At 31.2% G+C, this 20852-nt stretch overlaps 1 protein-coding gene across 1 annotated transcript; it reads right to left on the reverse strand.

Moving 5' to 3' along the window:
* Positions 1 to 5229: 5229 nt before the first annotated feature.
* Positions 5230 to 5634, reverse strand: LOC125369306 (DNA-directed RNA polymerase subunit beta-like). The gene has a single exon (XM_048371324.1). The coding sequence runs from the start codon at positions 5632 to 5634 to the stop codon at positions 5230 to 5232; it is 405 nt and encodes a 134-aa protein (XP_048227281.1).
* Positions 5635 to 20852: the final 15218 nt, after the last annotated feature.

The raw sequence follows: 20852 nt of genomic DNA on the forward strand, positions 1-20852 counted from the left end.
AGTATGCAAGGGTATATCTGGAGAGAATTGTAAGTCTTCACAGTATTCCTATCTCTATAGTATTTGACAGGGGACCATAATTCACTTCAAGATTTTGGAGGAAGCTACAAGAAGAGCTTGGTACCATATTGGACTTCAGCACAGCATTCCACCCTCCAAACTGATGGACAGTCAGAAAGGATAAATCAGACCTTGGAAGATATGCTTCAGATGTGTGTTATGGATTTTGGTGGTCAATGGGATTGGTACCTGCCATTGATTGAGTTTGCTTATAATAACAACTATCATGCAAGCATCGAGATGGCTGCCTATGAGGCATTGTACGACAGGAAGTGTAGATCTCTTGTATGTTGGGAAGAAGTTGGTGAATGAAAGTTAATATGACCGGAGTTGATTAAGATTATTTCGGAAAGATTCCAATTATTCGTGAAAGACTGAAGATAGCTTTAGTAGGTAGAAGAGTTATGCGGATCCAAAGTGGAAGCACGTGGAGTTCAATATTGGGAGGTATGTATTCCAAAAGATATCTCCTATGCAAGGTGTTATGTGGTTTGGTGAAAAGGGTAAGTTGGCCCCTAGTTATGTGGGACCTTTAAGATTATCAAAAAAATTAGAAAGGTAGCATACAAGTTGGATTTGCCGTCAAATTTCTCGTATGTGCATCCGGTATTTCATATATCTATATTGAGGAAGTATATTTTGGATCCTTCGCACGTGTTGCAACCTCAGTATGTGGAAGTGAGCAAATACTTGACTTATGAGAAGCAGCTAGTCATGATCGTGGACACTTAAGTTCGCTAACTTCGCTCTAAGGTTATACTGATAGTTAAGCTGTTGCGGCAGAATCATTCTACCGAGGAATGTACGTGGGAAACCGAGTAGGAGATAAGAGATTCCTACTCTTCATTTGTTTCAGTCTTAAGATAAGCCTTAATTCTTTCTAAATTCGAGGATGAATTTTCTTAAGGGGAGGAGAATATAATACCCATAATTTTAAAATTTTAACTTCATTATTTTTCTGGGGCAATTTGGTAAATTAATATTTTCCGTGAGTAATTGGGCATATTTGAAAATTATTTTAACTGAATAATATGAGCACCATTTAATTTAATATTATTTAATAATTTTAATATATTGATTTTGAGTGAATTTTAAATATAGTTGTGATTTTAAGTGAGTGAGTTAAATTTTATTTAAACTAGCCTTATTAAAAAATATTTATTTTCTATTTAACTTGGATTTAATTTACACTAAATATTAATGATTTATTTATTTTATATAATTATCATCACTATTATGAGTCTAACTAGTGTTAATTTATTGGAATAGAAATTAAGTGTGTATAAATGTATGTAAATAAAAAATAATAATAATATAGTCATAGGTGTTACTATAGCAAGTCTTTTATGGGGTGGGGGGTGGTTGCGGGCTAAACACAATTTGATGTTTGGAAAAACTGCTAAAGGACCCCTGTACCCATGTCCCTTCGCTTTCTTCCTCTTCCTCCCTTGCCCTCAACTTGTCCTCCTCCCTACCTCCATTCCACCGCCTACACCTCCATTAGACCATCGAAACTTCTTTCTCCCCATTTCCTTCACCGGCACCGCCCTTTTTTCTTCTTCTTCCTCGTCGTTCAACGTCGAGCTTGACGAGGGAGTTGCTCCTCCTCGCTGCCATTGCTAGTGCAACCTCCTCCCGCCATTTTTCTGCAAATCCATCGATGGATTTGCATTCCGCGCTCTTTGAAACCTAAGGACAACCCCTTCTCGTTCTCTCTCCTCCACCAGCAGCCTCCATGAAGCCTCACCAAAGTCCCTTCTAGCCGCAATCCAATGTTTTTCGGAAGGAGTTAGGCTATGATTTTAGTGTTTTCGGACTAAGCGCATCTCAAGCTTCGCGTAGGCACCTCCAGATCTAAATTCTAATGCTGTTGATTGTACCGGCTTTTGAATCCCGATTATTTTCGGACGCGCAAAATTTTGGATTTTTGGCTCAGTAAAATTCATTTGAACCTTAGTATTTAAGAATTTAAAAAAAATATTATATCCATTAATTATTAATTATAAATAACTAATTTAATTAATTGATATTTTAATTGTAAATATTATGAATTAATTAGTGTGATTAATTATTATTTGGTTTGGAGATAATTGTGGCTATGAATTTCTTTTTTTATATTTCTTACTATTAGATAGTGTTCATAAATCTCATGGTAGGTACCCAAAGATTCATAGTCAACTTCGATGGGAGCTTCTCTTGAAGAAATAGAGCGTTGATCTAGTTGCCACTAGAGCCACAAAGGACTATCTAAATTGATTCTTTTCTATCGTTAAGCACCAATTGCATCATAGGAATTAGAAGAAGAAAAAAAAGATTCTTTCGTATATTGATTGTTATTATCGTAAATTCTTTCATTTTGATAATTTCTGTGATTACATGGATTATACCTATTTGCACAAAATACCTCAGTGATTCCCCTTGTTAATACATAAAGCCTAATAAGCATATCTTGAGTTGTTACGAAAATGGGATCTCCAATAGCTGGAGATAAGAGATTCATATGAGAAAATTAAGTAAACAAGGCTCCGCATAAGCCTCCAATGATAAAGGTACATGAACAACCATTTGATCCCCATCAAAGTCTGCAATGAATCCCTGACAAACTAATGGATGTAAACAATAGTACGGCCTTACATTAAAATGGGTTGGAATGCCTATATGCCTAATCTATGCAAAGTCGGCGCTCTATCCAGTAATACCGGATGCCCTTGCATAACTTCTTGTAGTATTTTCCATATAATTGGCTCTTTCTCCGGAATTTTACTCTTAGCAACTCCTATATTTGAAGCAAGATGTTATCTAATTAGACCACGAATTACAAATATCTAGAAAAGTACTATTGCTATCTCACGAGGCAATCCACACCGATGTAATGAAAGTGAGGGGTCTATGACAATGATAGAACGCCCCAAATAATCAACCCATTTTCAAAGCATAGTCTCATGAAATCTTCCTTCTTTGCCTTTAATTACATCCGAAAATGACTTGTAAACCTTGTTATGACCGTCTTTCATTGGTTGTCCGTGGATTCCATTATCAAGAAGTGTTCCACGGCTTCTTGTACTAATTTTTCTTAACACATTACTAATTCTCCTAGCGTAGATCTACTTGTTAATAGATCAATAAGAGTTGTTCCGGTAGATAACTCTTCTATGGAGTATCTTTATTTTTTATCAATTTTTATATCTTTTCTTTTATATTAATAACATATTAATAACTCAGTCAAAATAAAATTATCTTCAAGAACAAATATCCGAACTCATTAGTTTACCCCATCTATCTGAATGATCAGTCTCAACTCGGGAGGAAGAACTGGTAATAGACATAAAACCATCCATTCTGGTTTTATATTTGTTCGAATAAAATACTTAGCTAATTCCATACGTCGAACCAAAGAAATTCTTTCTTCTTCCAACTTTTCGATTTTCCCATTCATTCCTTGTAGTCCCTTCTTCCCTTAATTCTTTCCATTCTACCGATGAATAATCTATAATAATTCGCAGATCTAGATCGGCTAATTATTCTCAGATAGCACCAGCTCCGATAGAAATTTCTCGATTTTGAAATATATCGAAGCCTTGGATAGTGAAAAAACTGGAATACTGTATTTCCAGGATTGGATTTCATATTCGAATGATCCTCGTAATCATAAAAGAGTAGGTCTTTTTAGCTATGGGCCTAGCAAAATAAAAAGTGGGATAGGATCCTATCCTCTTATACTATAGGTCTCCCCTCTTCAAAATCGGACGTGAAAGTTTCCTCTCATCTGGCTCAAGTAGTTATATCAAATAGAAAGAAAAGGGTTTCTACTTTCAAATTTCAAAATTGATAAGAACCCAAAAAATAGCTACTCCTTACTCAAGTTCCCAATGAATAATGAACACCAAGCAAGTTCTCATTAATTCATTCTTCCTTTTTTTCGAATTTCTGAATTCTTTATTCAATTATCACAACTTATTCAGGTTTCAGAATTACCACCTAAATGAAATATGAAATTATTGAGTAGTCTACTTCCCTTTGAATGATAAAACCCTAGTGCCTTAGAATTCATAAGGGATTTATTTTTCTATATCTCTTTCTATTCAATCTCTTAGGTCTCAAACTCACCTCGACGGTTATGCCACAATGATATTAAAGCCTATATGCGATGTATAGACTCCTGTAACCATGACATATTTGATTACTTGAGTGTAAACACAGTTTCTTTATATTTTTCAAATAAAAAGAAAGAAGTCAATTTTCACAAGGTACAACTAGGAATTCATATTTTTTCGTTACTGCATCGACCACAAACCAATTCCTCTTTTATTGGGGAGTATTGAATACAACCATAATTCTGAGCTTCATGTTACTCCTCTCAAGAGACATCTTAGATCTAGCGCATCCCAAAATAAATCGGATGACAGTTTTTCATTTCAAAACTGTAAAATTAAAATTTTGATCAAGTCACACATCACAATATACTAGGCCTTCTAATTCTTTAAGAGGTTTATCTAAAAGATTTACAATATAACTAGGAAGATGTTTCAAATACCATACATGAGTTACTAGGCATGCCAGTTTGATGTAGCCCATTTGATATCTTCGTATCCGAGAATCAACAAATTTGACTCTGCATTGTTCATAAAAATTTTGGTTTCTTTTCATTTCTGATTAGTCGATAATTTCCACAAGCACAAATTCCACTTTTCATAAGCCCAAAAATTCTTTCACAAAACCATCCACCTTTTTTAGGTTTATTGGTTTTGTAATGAAAAGTATAGGGTTTTGTCACTTCTCCAACAATCTCCCTATTAGGTAGAATTTTATTGGCCCAAGCACTTATTTATTGAGGCGAAACTGATCCAATTCAGAGTTGTTGATGTTTATACCGATCAATCATAGAAGAAAAATTTTGATTCATTTCGATTAAACTTCCTTCCTATTCATCTGGAAGTTCTTCTCATATACAATGAAATGATTCAGTTCTAGAGTCAAAGATTATAGTCCTTGAATGAGCAATCATAAAGATTCTAGAGCGTATTCAGGTTTAGGTATTGTTCCTCTGATGATTGTAGTACCAAGAACTTCTTGGCGAGCTCTAATATGATCATATTTATAAGTAAGCATTTCTTGTAAAATGTGAAAAACACCAAATCCTTATAGAGCCCAAACCTCCATTTCTCCGACTCATTGTCCCCCTTGCTTGGCCCTTCCTCTAAGGGGTTTTTGGGTAACAAGTGCATAATGTCCACCTGAACGTCCATGTATTTTATCATCAACTTGATGAATTAATTTCAAGATATAAGCTTTTCCTATTTTAACAGGCTGCTCAAAGGGATCCTCCGTTCTTCCATCAAATATTTTACTTTTTCCTGGATATTCGGGTTCAAATACCCACGGATTTGTTGTTTGCTTACTGGCTTCATATAATTCAGAAAATACAAGTTTTCTCGAGGCCTCTTGTTCATATCTCTCATCAAAGGGTGCTATTCGATTATGTTTATCTAGCAAACCTCCCGCTAACCTGAGTGAGCATTCAAATGTCTGTTCTACATTGATTCGTGAAGGTACTCCTGATGGGTTGAAGACCATATCAACAGGCCTTCCATCTTATAAATAAGGCATATCTTGTCTAGGCAATATTTTGGAAATGATGCCTTTATTTCCATGTCTTCCAGCGACTTTATCACCCACTTTCATTTTATTTTTCTGTAAAATATATATATGAATCATTTTCGGATTTAATTGGAACCCCGCCTTTTTTTGGACCCATCTCACATCAATAACTCGTCCCATTTTTAGACAAGTTTCCTTTGAAGTATATACCTGAATACCAAGTATGGCTCTTAATAATCTATCTTCTGGAGCATACGATGATTCTATCGCCATTTGAGGTGTTTAAGAATTTACTTTAATGTATAGGTTATCAGCTCAGTATGGGATAAGCATGAGTGAAAAACCCATTTTCCAAAAGCATATTTACTTTAAACAGCTTAGCTTTAACCATATTAATGGTCCCATGTTATTGGTTGATAGAGAATTAAAGCATATTTACTTTACCCATGAATTACGAACTGTTATGGTCCTTAAATATGATTTATTAATTTATTTAGAAGTAATTCGTAGGATCATGCACTTTGTCTTTCCTAGTTAAAACAAAAAAACACAGCTAGTTCAATCTAGCCTATTCTTGAAATAAACAACTCGCGCACACCCCCTTTCTAAAAAAAAACCAATACACCAAGGACTACATTTAGATTTATTGGATTTGTTGCTAAAACATCGGTATTAAATCTGAAACTCCCAGCGAACAGCTAGTGACCTAAGGAAATGAAAGAATAGGTTACATTTTTCATAGGATCTCCTCTTTTCTTGTCGACTATAGACAAACTAATTATCTAATTATATATATATATATATATTTTTTATTTTTATTATTTTTTATTTTTATATTTATAGTATATTTATAGATTATAGTTATATTTATTTTATTTTATATGAAATCTCTAATAAGTATTCTTCTTAGTAAAATTCAGTCTAGAATTTGGTACTAGGTCTCATATGAATTGCAAAACAAAACAAAATAATATATTATATCCTGTTGCAGCATTTCCTTAAAAACAGGTCTCGGTTGTACTAAGAGCGGGGGAAGGAAGAAAGCGAGTTAGTGTACTAATTTCTCGTCCTCAAATCAGTCCTTCCTGTGGGTTATTTTCCCAATAAAAATAAATAAGTAATTGTAGGAATGAGATCTTGATATAATTCGAAAAACAAGCAGCAAGCCCAAGACAAGACAATAAAAAAATACATATTTTTTTATAAGATTAAATGAAAGGATTGCAAATAAAAGTGCTAATGCTACAACTAGTCCATAAATTGTTAAAGCTTCCATAAAAGAAAAACTAAGCAATACAGTACCTCGTGTTTTTCCCTCAGCCTCAAGCTGTCTTGCGATGCCCTCTGCAGCTTGGCCTGTGGCAGTACCTTGACCAACCCTAGGTCCAATAAAAGCAAGCCCAATGGCAAACCCGCAGCAATAACAGAAGCGGCAGAAATCAACAGATGCATGATAAGTTCCTCGCACCAAAATAAAATTAAAGAAATGGTTAATGATACAATCAATCAATAAATTATGACTTAATTATTCATTCCATCAATAAGATTTTCATCCAGTCGAAGTAACTAAGAACTCCAAATTGAAGTAATAATATTATTGAATCATCAGAACTACTTCGATGTATATTTTTTAGTTCCTATTTATAAAGTTTTTGTGAATTCATACAACTTTTTTTGTTTTTCCATTTCTTTGATTCGAACATTTTATTCTTTTTGATGATTTAATCTCTTTATTCAATATTCAATTCACAGTTACAAAATGAAAAAAGAAGGACTTTTCTTGGAATCTCTATCTAAATCTCTAGTAGTAGGGCAAATTAGATTTATCTTTAACTCATAGATAATTAGTTAATACTTAATATTCTGTATATACATCCTTCTTACATAACGGAAACCAACTACTCATATCTTAGATTCAATCGGATTCTAAAATCATTTTTTGAAACATTCACAAAAAGAAAATTGGCTATAGCCAAAATATATATTACATACACTTAGTTTGATCCCACTCTCCCAAACAACCCATTTCATTTTTTCTTAATCTCATTTTTCGTAAATTCTTCTCTTCCTTATCATTATCCCACACAGATACAATCAATTTAAATGGAAGAATTCATGAGTCTGAATCATTGCATAGAAGTTTTTAGTTGATCTAAGTTCATGTAATATCTTATTTATTAATAGCTTCGAAAGGAAATCGCTCTATGGAACCTCATTTTGTAATCAAACATTATAAATAAATAAAGAATTCTTATTCAAATTATGACTCCTAAGAAGGGAATATTCATTGGAAAAAAATATAAATGGTCAAAATAAATTTTAGAAAATACTTCAGGAAGTTATGCAAGGGCATCTGGTATTACTGAATAGAGTGCCGACTTTGCATAGATTAGGCATATAGGCATTCCAACCCATTTTAGTGGAAGGCCCTGATATTTGTTTACATCCATTAGTTTGTAAGGGATTCAATACAGACTTTGATGGGGATCAAATGGCTATTCATGTACCTTTATCGTTGGAGGCTTAAGCGGAGGCTCGTTACTTATATTTTCTCATATGAATCTCTTATCTCCAGCTATTGAAGATCCTGTTCTCATACCAACTCAAGATATGTTTACTAGGCTCTATGTATTAACAAGTGGGAATCGTCGAGGTATTTGTGCAAATAGGTATAATCCATGTAATCACAAAAATTATCAAAATGAAAGAATTTATGACAATAATAATCAATATACAAAAGAATCCTTTTTTTTCTAATTCCTATGACACAATTAGTTCTTATCATTAGAAAATAATCAATTTAGATAGTCCTTTGTGGCTCCAGTGGCAACTGGATCAATGCTCTATTGCTTTAAGAGAAGCTCCCCTCGAAGTTCACTATGAGTCTTTAGGTACCTACCATGAGATTTATGAACACTATCTAATAGTAAGAAATATAAAAAAAGAAATTCTTTTGTGTATACATTCGAACTACTGTTGGTCATATTTCTCTTTATCAAAAAATAGAAGAAGCTATACAAGGATTTTGCCAAGCCGGCTCATATGGTAGCTAAACATAAGGATCTAAGCTAAGTAATTCTATGACACTAGCATGAATTGCAATCTCTTCGGTTTAGCTAGGACCCTAGTTCCTGAATTTCATTTCTATGCAAATCAAGATCGAGAAAAGGAAGTTTCCAATCATTGACTCAAATCGATTGTCGAACTCTACTCAGTTGAATATGGAGGTACTTATGGCCAAACAGGCTAATCTAGTATTTCACAATAAAGTGATAGATAGAACTGCCATTAAACAAATTATTAGCATGTCTATAGATCATTTTGGAATGGCATATACATCACACATCTTGGATCAAGGAAAGACTCTAGGTTTCCAACAAGCCATTGCTACATCCAATTCATTAGGAATTAGTGATCTTTAACAATACCTTCTAAGGGATGGCTAGTTCAAGATGTTGAACAATAAAGTTTAATTTTGGAAAAACATTATTATTATGGAAATATACACGCGGTAGAAATTTTACGCCAATCTATTGAGATATGGTATGCTACAAGTGAATATTTGCGACAAGAAATGAATCTTAATTTTAAGATGACGGAGCCCTTTAATCCAATCCATATAATGTCTTTTTCGAGAGCTAGGGGAAATGTATCTCAAGTACACTAATTAGTAGGTGTGAGAGGATTGATGTCGGATCCACAAGGACAAATGATTGATTTACCTATTCAAGGCAATTCACGCGAAGGACTATCTTTAGCAAAATATATCATTTCTTATTATAAAGCCCGAAAAGGGGTTGTTGATACCGTTGTACGAACATCATATGCTAGATATCTTACGCGTAGACTTATTGAAGTAGTTCAACATATTATTGTACGTAAAATAGATTGTGGCACCAGCTGAGGGATCTCTGTGAGTTCCCGAAATGGGATGATGTCGGAAAGAATTTTTATTCAAACATTACTTGGTCGTGTATTAGTAGACAATATATATATGGGTCTACGATGCATTGCCATTCGAAATAAAGATATTGGGACTAGACTTGCAAATCGATTCATAGCCTTTCAAACAAAATTAATATTTATTCAAACTCCCTTTACTTGTAAGAGTACATCTTGGATCTGTCAATTATGTTATGGCTGGAGTCCTACTCATGGCGATCTAGTGGAATTAGGGGAAACTATAGGTATTATTGCAGGTTAATTCATTGGAGAGCTGAGTACTCAACTAACATTAAGAACATTTTATACTAGCGAAGTACTCACAAGAGGTACTGCAGACCATGTACGAGCCCCCTCTAATGGAAAAATTAAAATTTAACAAGGATTTGGTTCATGCCATACGTACACGTCATGGGCATCCTACATTTCTATGTTATATAAACTTGTATATAACTATTGAAAATCATGATATTATATGTAATGATATTGTTTCGTCAAAGAGTTTCCTTTTAGTTCAAAACACTCAATATGTAGAATCAGAATAAGTGATTGTTGAAATTCAGGCGGGAACATACACTTTGAATTTTAAAGAGAAGGTCCGTAAACATATTTATTCCGATTTAGAAAGGGAAGTGCACTAGAGTACTGATGTATACCATGCACCTGAATTTACATATAATAATATCCATCTCTTACCAAAAATAAGTCATTTATGGATATTATCAGAAAATTCGTGCAAATCCAGTATAGTTCCTTTTTCGCTCCATAAGGATCAAGATCAAATGAACGCTCATTCTCTTTCTATCAAAAGAAGATATATTTCTAGTTGTTCCATAAATTCCATAAAAAATGATCAAGTTAAACCCAAAATCATTAGTTCAGATAAAATATCTTGACAAAGTGGTATCTTGATACCACTGGGAATGGTAAAAACAAATTCTAAGGAATAAAAAAAACTGAAAAACTGGATCTATATCCAATGAACCGCACCTACTAGGAGAAAGTATTTTGTTTTGTTTCAACTAGTAATCATATATGAGATAGCGAACAGTATAAATTTAGAAGCACTTTTTCCTCTGGATTTATTGCAGGAAAAGGATAATCTGAAACTTCAAGTTGTCAATTATATTCTTTCTGGAAATGGTAAACCGATCACAAATTCATAAATATACACGTTTTACGAGGTTATTTTCTTATATCGACAAATATACCCCTTTTATTAGGTTGTTTTCTTATAATATAAAATTAACCCATTTAAGAGGTTGTTTCTTATACTCACAAATATACCACAATTACGGGGATATTTTATTCGATTCATAAAATCCCCATATTACGGGGTTGTTTTCTAGAATTAAAAAATTTACCCCTTCTAAGAGGCTGTTTTCTCATACTTGCAATTACACTACTTTTACGGGGTTATTTTCTCATATTCATAAATATACACGTTTTATGAGGTTATTTTCTTAATTCATAAATATACCACTTTTACGGGGTTGTTTTCACATATTATAGAATTAGCACAAATCTGGGGTTATTTTCTCAAATTCATAAATACATATATTTTACGAGGTTATTTTCTTATATCGATAAATATACCCCTTTGACGGGGTTGTTTTCTCATGTTATAAAATTAACCTATTTAAGGGGTTGTTTTCTCATACTCATAAATATACCATAATTACGGGGTTATTTCCTCAGATTCATAAATATCCCCGTATTACGGGGTTTTTTCACATATTAAAAAATTTAATCTTTTTACGAGGTTGTTTTCTCATATTAAAAAATTAATCCGTTCTACGAGACTGTTTTCTTAGACATGCAATTTCACCATTTTTACGGGGTTGTTTTCTCATATTCATAAATATACACATTTTACGTGGTTATATTCTTATATTGATAAATATACCACTTTTACGGGGTCATCTTCTCATACTAAATTATTAGCACGTGTTCTTTACTCAAATTTATAAATATACACGTTTTACGAGGTTATTTTTATATATTGATAAATATACCCCTTTTACATGGTTGTTTTCTCATATTATAAAATTAACCCATTTAAGAGGTTGTTTTCTCAAACTCACAAATATACCAAAATTACGGAGTAATTTTCTCCGATTGAAAAATATCCTCGTATTCCGGGGTTGTTTTCTAATATTTATAAATAAACCCCTTTTACAGGATTGTTTTCTCATATTATAAAATTAACCCATTTAAGGGATTGTTTTCTCATACTCACAAATATACCAAAATTACAGGGTAATTTTCTCCAATTGATAAATATCCCTGTATTACGAGGTTGTTTTCTAATATTTATAAATATACCCCTCTTACGGGGTTGTTCTCTCATATTAAAAAATTTACCCCTTCTACGAGGCTATTTTCTCATACTCGCAATTACACTACTTTTACGGGATTATTTTTAAGGTTCATAAATATACGCGTTTTACGGGGTTATTTTCTTATATTGATAAATATACCACTTTTACGGGGTCATTTTCTCATATTAAATTATTAGCATTATTATGAGGTTGTTTTCTCAAATTCATAAATATACACGTTTTAAGGGGTTATTTTCTTATATCGACAAATGTACCCCTTTTATAGGGTTATCTTCTCATGTTATAAAATTAACCCATTTAAGTGGTTGTTTTCTCATACTCATATATATACCATAATTTACGGGGTTATTTCCTCATATTCATAAATATTTCCGTATTACGGGTTTGTTTTCGCATATTAAAAACTTACTTGTTCTACGAGGCTATTTTCTCATATTAAAAATTTACACTTTTACGGGGTTATTTTCTCAGATTCATAAATATACCACTTTTACGGGGTTATCTTCTCATACTAAATTATTAGCACTATTATGGTGTTGCTTTCTCAAATTCATAAATATACACATTTTATAAGGTTATTTTCTTATATTGACAAATATATTCCTTTTATGGGGGCCGTTTTCTCATATAAAATTATTAGCACTATTCCGGGGTTATTTTCTCAATACACGTTTTACAGGGTTATTTTCTTATATCAATAAATATACCACTTTTACAGGGTTGTTTTCTCATATTATAAAATTAACCCATTTAAGTGGTTGTTTTCTCATACAAACAAATATGCCAAAATTACGGGGTTATTTTCTCCGATTGATAAATATTCCCTTATTACAGAGTTATTTTCTGATATTTATAAATATACCCTTCTTACGGGATTGTTGTCATATTAAAAATTTTATCCGTTCTACAAGGCTGTTTTTTCAGACTCGCAATTACACTACTTTTACAGGTTTATTTTATGAGATTCATAAATATACACGTTTTACGGGGTTATTTTCTTATATTGATAAATATACCACTTTTACGGGGTCGGTTTCTTATATTAAATTATTAGCACAATTATGGAGTTGGTTTCTCAAATTCATAAATATACACGTTTTATGGAGTTATTTCTTATATCGACAAATATTTTCATTTTACGGGATTGTTTTCTCATATTATAAAATTAACTCATTTAAGGGTTAGTTTTCTCATACTCACAAATAAAGAAAAATCACGGAGTTATTTTCTCCGACTGATAAATATCCCCATATTACGGGGTTGTTTTCTAATATCCATAAATACACCCCTCTTATGGGGTTATTTTCTGATATTAAAAAATTTATCCCCTCTACGGGGCTATTTTCTTAGATTCGCAATTACACTACTTTCACGGGGTTGTTTTCTCATATTCAGAAATATACATGTTTTACGGGGCTATTTTCTAATGTTGATAAATATACCACTTTGACGAGGTTATTTTCTTATATTGACAAATATACCCCTTTTACGTGGTTGTTTTCTCATATTATAAAATTAACCCGTTTAAAGGGTAGTTTTCTCATACACAAATATACCAAAATGACGGGATTATTTTCTATGATTGATAAATATCCCCGTATTATGGGGTTGTTTTCTCATATTAAGAAATTTACCCCTTCTACGAGGCTGTTTTCTCACGACTCGCAATTACACTACTTTTACGAGGTTGCTTTCTCATATTCATAAATATACACGTTTTATGGGATTATTTTCTTATATTGATAAATATACCACTTCTACAGGGTTTTTTTTCTTATATCGATAAATATACCCCTTTTACGGGGTTGTTTTCATATATTATAAAATTAACCCATTTAAGGGATTATTTTCTCATACTCACAAATATACCAAAATTACAGGGTTATTTTCTCCGATTGATAAATATCCCCGTACTATGGGGCTGTTTTCTCATATTAGAAAATTTACCCCTTCGACGATGCTGTTTTCTCATATTAAAAAATTTTCCCCTTCTGCGAGGCTTTTTTTTTTCAGACTCACAATTACACTACTTTTACGGAGTTGTTTTCTCATATTCATAAATATACACATTTTACAGAGTTATTTCCTTATATCGATAAATATCCTCGTGTTACGGGGTTATTTTCTAATATTTATAAATATATCCCTCTTACGTGGTTGTTTTCTCATATTAAAAAATTAACCCGTTCCACGAGGCTGTTTTCTCAGACTCGCTATTACACTATTTTATGGGTTTATTTTCTCAGATTCATAAATATACATGTTTTACGGGGTTATTTTTATATATTGACAAATATACCCCTTTTACAGGGTTGTTTTCTCGAATTATAAAATTAACCCATTTAAGAGGTTGTTTTCTCAAATTCATAAATATACACGTTTTATGAAGTTATTTTCTTATATCGACAAATATACCTCTTTTACAGGATTGTTTTCTCATATTATAAAATTAACCCATTTAAATGATTGTTTTCTCATACTCACAAATATACCAAAATTCCGGGGTTATTTTTTCTGATTGATAAATATCCCCGTATTATGGGGTTGTTTTCTAATATTTATAAATATAACACTCTTACGGGGTTGTTTTCTAATATTAAAAAATTTACCCCTTTTATGAGGCTGTTTTCTTAGACTCACAATTACACTACTTTTACGGGATTGTTTTCTCTGATTCATAAATATACACGGGGTTATTTTCTTATATCGAAAAATATACCCTATTTATGGGGTTGTTTTCTCATATTATAAAATTAACCAATTTAAGGGGTTGTTCTCTCATACTCACAAATACACCAAAACTGCGGGGTTATTTTTTCTGATTGATAAATATCCCCGTATTATGGGGTTGTTTTCTCATATTAAAAAATTTATCCTTTGTACGAGGCTGCTTTCTCATACTCGCAATTACACTACTTTTACGGGGTTGTTTTCTCATATTCATAAATATACACGTTTTACGGGGTTATTTTCTCATATTATTAAATGTACCGCTTTTACTCAATCGTTTTTCATATTAAGTTATTAGCACTATTATGGGGTTGTTTTCTCAAATTCATAAATATAAAAGTTTTACGGGGTTATTTTCTTATATCGACAAATATACCCATTTAAGGGGTTATTCTCTCATACTCACAAATATTATGTTACAGAGTTATTTCCTCACATTCATAAATATCCTCGTATCACGGGGTTGTTTTTACATACTAAAATATTTATGCCTTCTACGAGGTTGTTTTCTCATATTAAAGAATTTATCCGTTCTATGAGGCTGTTTTCTTATACTTGCAATTACTCTACTTTTACTGGGTTATTTTTTAAGATTCATAAATATACAGGCTTTACGATGTTATTTTCTTATATTGATAAATAAACCACCTTTATAGAGTCTTTTTCTCATATCATATTCTTAGCATTATTATAGGGTGGTTTTCTCAAATTCATAAATGTACATATTTTATGAGGTTCTTTTCTTACATTGACAAATATACTCCTTTTACGGGGTTGTTTTCTCATATTATAAAATTAACCTATTTAAGGGGGTTATTTTCTCATACTCACAAATATACCAAAATTATGGGGTTATTTTCTCCGATTGATAAATATCCCCGTATTACGGGGTTGTTTTCTCATATTAAATAATTTACCCCTTCTACGAGGCTGTTTTCTTAGACTCGCAATTATACTACTTTTATAGAGTTATTTTCTCATATTTATAAATATACACGTTTTACGGAGTTATTCTCTTATATTGATAAATATACCACTTTTACGAGGTTGTATTTTCATATAAAATTATTAGCACTATTATAAGGTTGTTGTCTCAAATTCATAAATATACATGTTTTACGGGGTTATTTTCTTATATTAACAAATATACCGCTTAAATGGGGTTGTTCTCTTATATTAAAAAATTAACCCATTAAGGGGTTTTTTTTGTTCTCATACTCGCAAATACGCCAAAATTATGTGGTTGTTTTCTCCGACTGATAAACATCACCGTATTGCGGGTTATTTGCTAATATTTATAAATATATCCCTCTTGCGGGGTTGTTTTCTCATATTAAAAAATTTACCTTTCTACGAGGCTGTTTTTCTAGACTCGCAATTACACTACTTTTGTGGGATTTTTTTCTCAAATTCATAAATATACACATTTTACGGGGTTATACTCTTATTTTGATAAATATATCACTTTTACAGGTTCGTTTTCTCATATTAAATTATTAGCACTAGTATGGGGTTGTTTTCTCAAATTCATAAATATACATGTTTTACTGGATTATTTTCTTATATTGACAAATATACCCTTTTTATGGGGCTATTTTCTCATATTATAAAATTAACCCATTTAAGGTGTTCTTTTCTTATACTCACAAATATACCAAAATTACGGGGTTATTTTCTCTGATTGATAAATATCTTTATATTACGGGGTTGTTTTCTAATATTTATAAATATATACCTCTTACGGGTTTGTTTTCCCATATTCATAAATATACATGTTTTACAGGGTTATTTTCTTATATTGACAAATATACCCCTTTTACGGGGTTGTTTTCTCATATTATAAAATTAACCCATTTAAGGTGTTTTCTCATACTCACAAATATACCAAAATTACGAGGTTATTTTCTCTGATTGATAAATATCTTTGTACTACGGGTTTTTTTAAAATATTTATAAATATACCACTCTTACGGGGTTGTTTTCTCATATTCATAAACATACATGTTTTATGGGGTTAATTTCTTATATTGATAAATATACCACTTTTACGAGGTTGTTGTCTCATATTAAATTATTAGCATTATTACGGGGTTGTTTTCTCCAATTTATAAATAATTATGTTTTACAGTATTATTTTCTTATATTGACGAATATATCCTTTCCACGGGATTGTTTTCTCATATTATAAAATTAACCCATTTAAGTGGTGTTTTCTCATACTCACAATTATACCACAATTACGGGGTTATTTTTTTCGATTGATAAATATCCCCGTACTACGGGGCTATTTTCTAATATTTATAAATATACCCCTCTTACGGGGTTGTTTTCTCATATTAAAAAATTTACCCCTTCTACGAGGCTGTTTTCTTAGACTCGCAATTACACTACTTTTACGTGGTTGTTTTCCGAGATTCATAAACATTCACATTTTACGGAGTTATTTTCTTATATTGATAAATATAACACTTTTACGGGGTCGTTTTCTCATACTAAATTATTAGCATGATTATGGGATTGTTTTTTCAAATTCATAAATATACATGTCCTACTAGATTATTTTCTTATATTGACAGATATACCCTTTTTACGGGGTTGTTTTCTCATAGTATAAAATTAATCCATTTAATGTGTTATTTCCTCATACTCACAAATATACTAAAATTACGGAGTTATTTTCTCCGATTGATAAATATCTTCATATTACGGGGTTATTTTCTTATATTGATAAATATACCCCTTTTACGGGGTTGTTTTCTCATATTATAAAATTAACCCATTCAAGGGGTTGTTTTCTCACACTCACAAATATACCACAATTACAGGGTTATTTTCTCCGATTTATAAATATTCCCGTACTACGGGTTTATTTTCTTATATTGACAAATATACCCCTCTTACGGGGTTGTTTTCTCATTTTAAAAGATTTACCCCTACTACGAGACTATTCTCTTAGACTCGCAATTACAATACTTTTACGGGGTTGTTTTCTCAAATTCATAAATTCTTTTGCGGGGTTATTTTTTCATATTATAAAATTAACCCATTTAAGGGGTTGTTTTCTCATACTCACAAATACACCAAAATTATAGGGCTATTTTCTCCGATTGAAAAATATCCCGTATTATGGGGTTGTTTTCTGAAATGCATAAATATACATGTTTTATGATATTATTTTCTTATATTGACAAAAATACTATTTTTATGGGGTTGTTTTCTGATATTATAAAATTAACCATTTAAGTGGTTGTTTTCTAGTACTCACAAATATACCAAAATTACTAGGTTATTTTCTTCAATTGATAAATATCACCGTATTATGGGGTTATTTTCTACTATTTATAAATATACCCATCTTACGGGGATGTTCTCTTAGACTCGCAATTAAAATACTTTTAAAGGGTTGTTTTCTCAGACTCATAAATATACACGTTTTACGGGATTATTTTCTCATATTATAAAATTAACACATTTAAGGGGTTGTTTTCTCATAATCACAAATATACCATAATTACGGAGATTCATAAATATCCTCTTATTATGAAGTTGTTTTCTCATATTAAGAAATTTGCCCCTTGTACGAGGCTGTTTTCTTTGATTGGCAACTGCACTACTTTGACACGGTTATTTTCTCGGATTCTTAAATATAAACGTTTTACAGAGTTATTTTCTTAAAATTGATAAGTATACCACTTTTACGGGGTCGTTTTCTCATATTAAATTATTAGCACTATTATGGGGTTGTTTTTCAAATTCATAAATATACATGTTTTACGGGATTATTTTCTTTTATTGACAAATATACCCTTCTTACGGGGTTGTTTTCTGATATTATAAAATTAACCCATTTAAGGGGTGTTCTCTCATGCTCACAAATATACCAAAATTACAGGATTATTTTTTTCGATTGATAATCCCCGTATTACGGTATTATTTTCTAATATTTACAAATATACCCCTCTTACAAGGTTGTTCTCTCATATTAAAAGATTTACCCCTACTACGAGCCTGTTCTCTTAGACTCGCAATTGTACTATTTTTATGGGGTTGTTTTATAAAATTCATAAATATACAAGATTTACGGGGTTATTTTCTTATATTGATAAATATACCACTTTTAGAGCGTTGTTTTCTCATATTAAATTATTAACACTATTATGGGGTTGCTTTTTTAAATTTATAAATATACACGTTTTACAGGATTATTTTCTTATATTGACAAATATACCCCTTTAACGGGGTTATTTTTTCATATTATAAAATTAATCCATTTAAGGGGTTGTTTTCTCATACTCACAAATATACTAAAATTACGGGGTTATTTCATCAAATTCATAAATATCACTATATTACGGGGCTATTTTCTAATATTTATAAATATACTCCTCTTACGGGGTTGTTTTCTCATATTAAAAATTTTACTCCTTCTATGAGGCAGTTTTGGTGGACTCGCAATTACACTACTTTTATGCGGTTATTTTCTTATATTGATAAATATACCACTTTTATAGCATTGTTTTCTCATATTACATTATTAACACTATTATGGGGTTATTTTTTCAAATTTATAAATATACACGTTTTACGGTGTTATTTTCTTATATTGACAAATATACCCCTTTAACGAGATCTTTTTTTTCATATTATAAAATTAATCCATTTAAGGGGTTATTTTCTCGTACTCACAAATATACCATAATTACGGGGTTATTTCATCAAATTCATAAATATCACTGTATTATGGGGCTATTTTCTAATATTTATAAATATACTCCTCTTGCGGGTTGTTTTCTGAGAATCATAAATATACAAGTTTTACGGGGTTATTTTCTTATATTGATAAATATACCACTTTTATAGCTTTGTTTTCTCATATTAAATTATTAGCACTATTATAGGGTTATTTTTTTAAATTTATAAATATACACGTTTTACGGTGTTATTTTCTTATATTGACAAATATACCCCTTTTACGGGGTTGTTTTCTCACATTATAAATTTAATCCATTTAAGGGATTATTTTCTCATACTCATAAATATACCACAAATATGGGATTATTTCATAAGATTCATAAATATCACTGTATTACGGGGCTGTTTTATAATATTTATAAATATACCCCTTTTACGGTTGTTATTTTCTCATATTAAAAAATTTACCCTTTCTACGATGCTGTTTTCTTGGACTCGCAATTACACTACTTTTACGGGGTTGTTTTGTCACATTAATAAAATATACACGTTTTACGGGGTTATTTTCTTATATTGATAAATATACCACTTTTATGGTGTCGTTTTCTCATATTAAATTATTAACACTACTATGGGGTTGTTTTCTCAAATTCATAAATATACATAATTTATAGGATTATTTTCTTATATAGACAAATATACTCGTTTTACAAGGTTGTTTTATCATCTTATAAAATTAACCCATTTAAGGTGTTATTTTATGATACTAACAAATATAACATAATTATGGGGTTATTTTCTTCCGATTGATAAATATCCCCATATCACGGGGTTATTTTCTAATATTTATAGATATACCCCACTTACAGGGTTGTTCTCTCATATTAAAGGATTTACCCCTACTACGAGGGTGCTCTTTTAGACTCGCAATTACACTACTTTTACGGGGTTGTTTTCTCAGATTCATAAATATACAAGTTTTACGGGTTATTTTCTTATATCGATAAATATACCACTTTTACAGCGTCGGTTTCTCATATTAAATTATTAGCACTATTATAGAGTTTTTTTTCAAATTCACAAATATACACGTTTTACAAGGTTATTTTCTTATATTGATAAATATGCCCCTTTTACGGGGTTGTTTTCTAATATTATGAAATTAATCCGTTTAAGAGGTTGTTTTCTCATACTCACAAATATACCATAATTACGGGGTTATTTCATCAAATTCATAAATATCATCGTATTACGGGACTATTTTTTAATATCTATAAATATACCCCTCTTATGGAGTTGTTTTCTCATATTAAAAATTTTATCCCCCCTAGAGGCTGTTTTGTTAGACTCGCAATTACACTACTTTTACAGGGATGTTTTCTCAGATTCATAAATATACACATTTTACGGGGACATTTTCTCATATTCATAAATATACATGTTTTACGGGGATATTTTCTTATATTCATTAATATACCACTTTTACAA

This window comes from Ricinus communis, chromosome 2, assembly GCF_019578655.1.
Source record: "Ricinus communis isolate WT05 ecotype wild-type chromosome 2, ASM1957865v1, whole genome shotgun sequence".
Classification (NCBI taxonomy): domain Eukaryota; kingdom Viridiplantae; phylum Streptophyta; class Magnoliopsida; order Malpighiales; family Euphorbiaceae; genus Ricinus; species Ricinus communis.

Coding starts and splice junctions, on each gene's coding strand:
- LOC125369306 (XM_048371324.1), bottom strand. CDS start 5,634: ATGGTCTTCAACCCATCAGGAGTACCTTCACGAATCAATGTAGAACAG.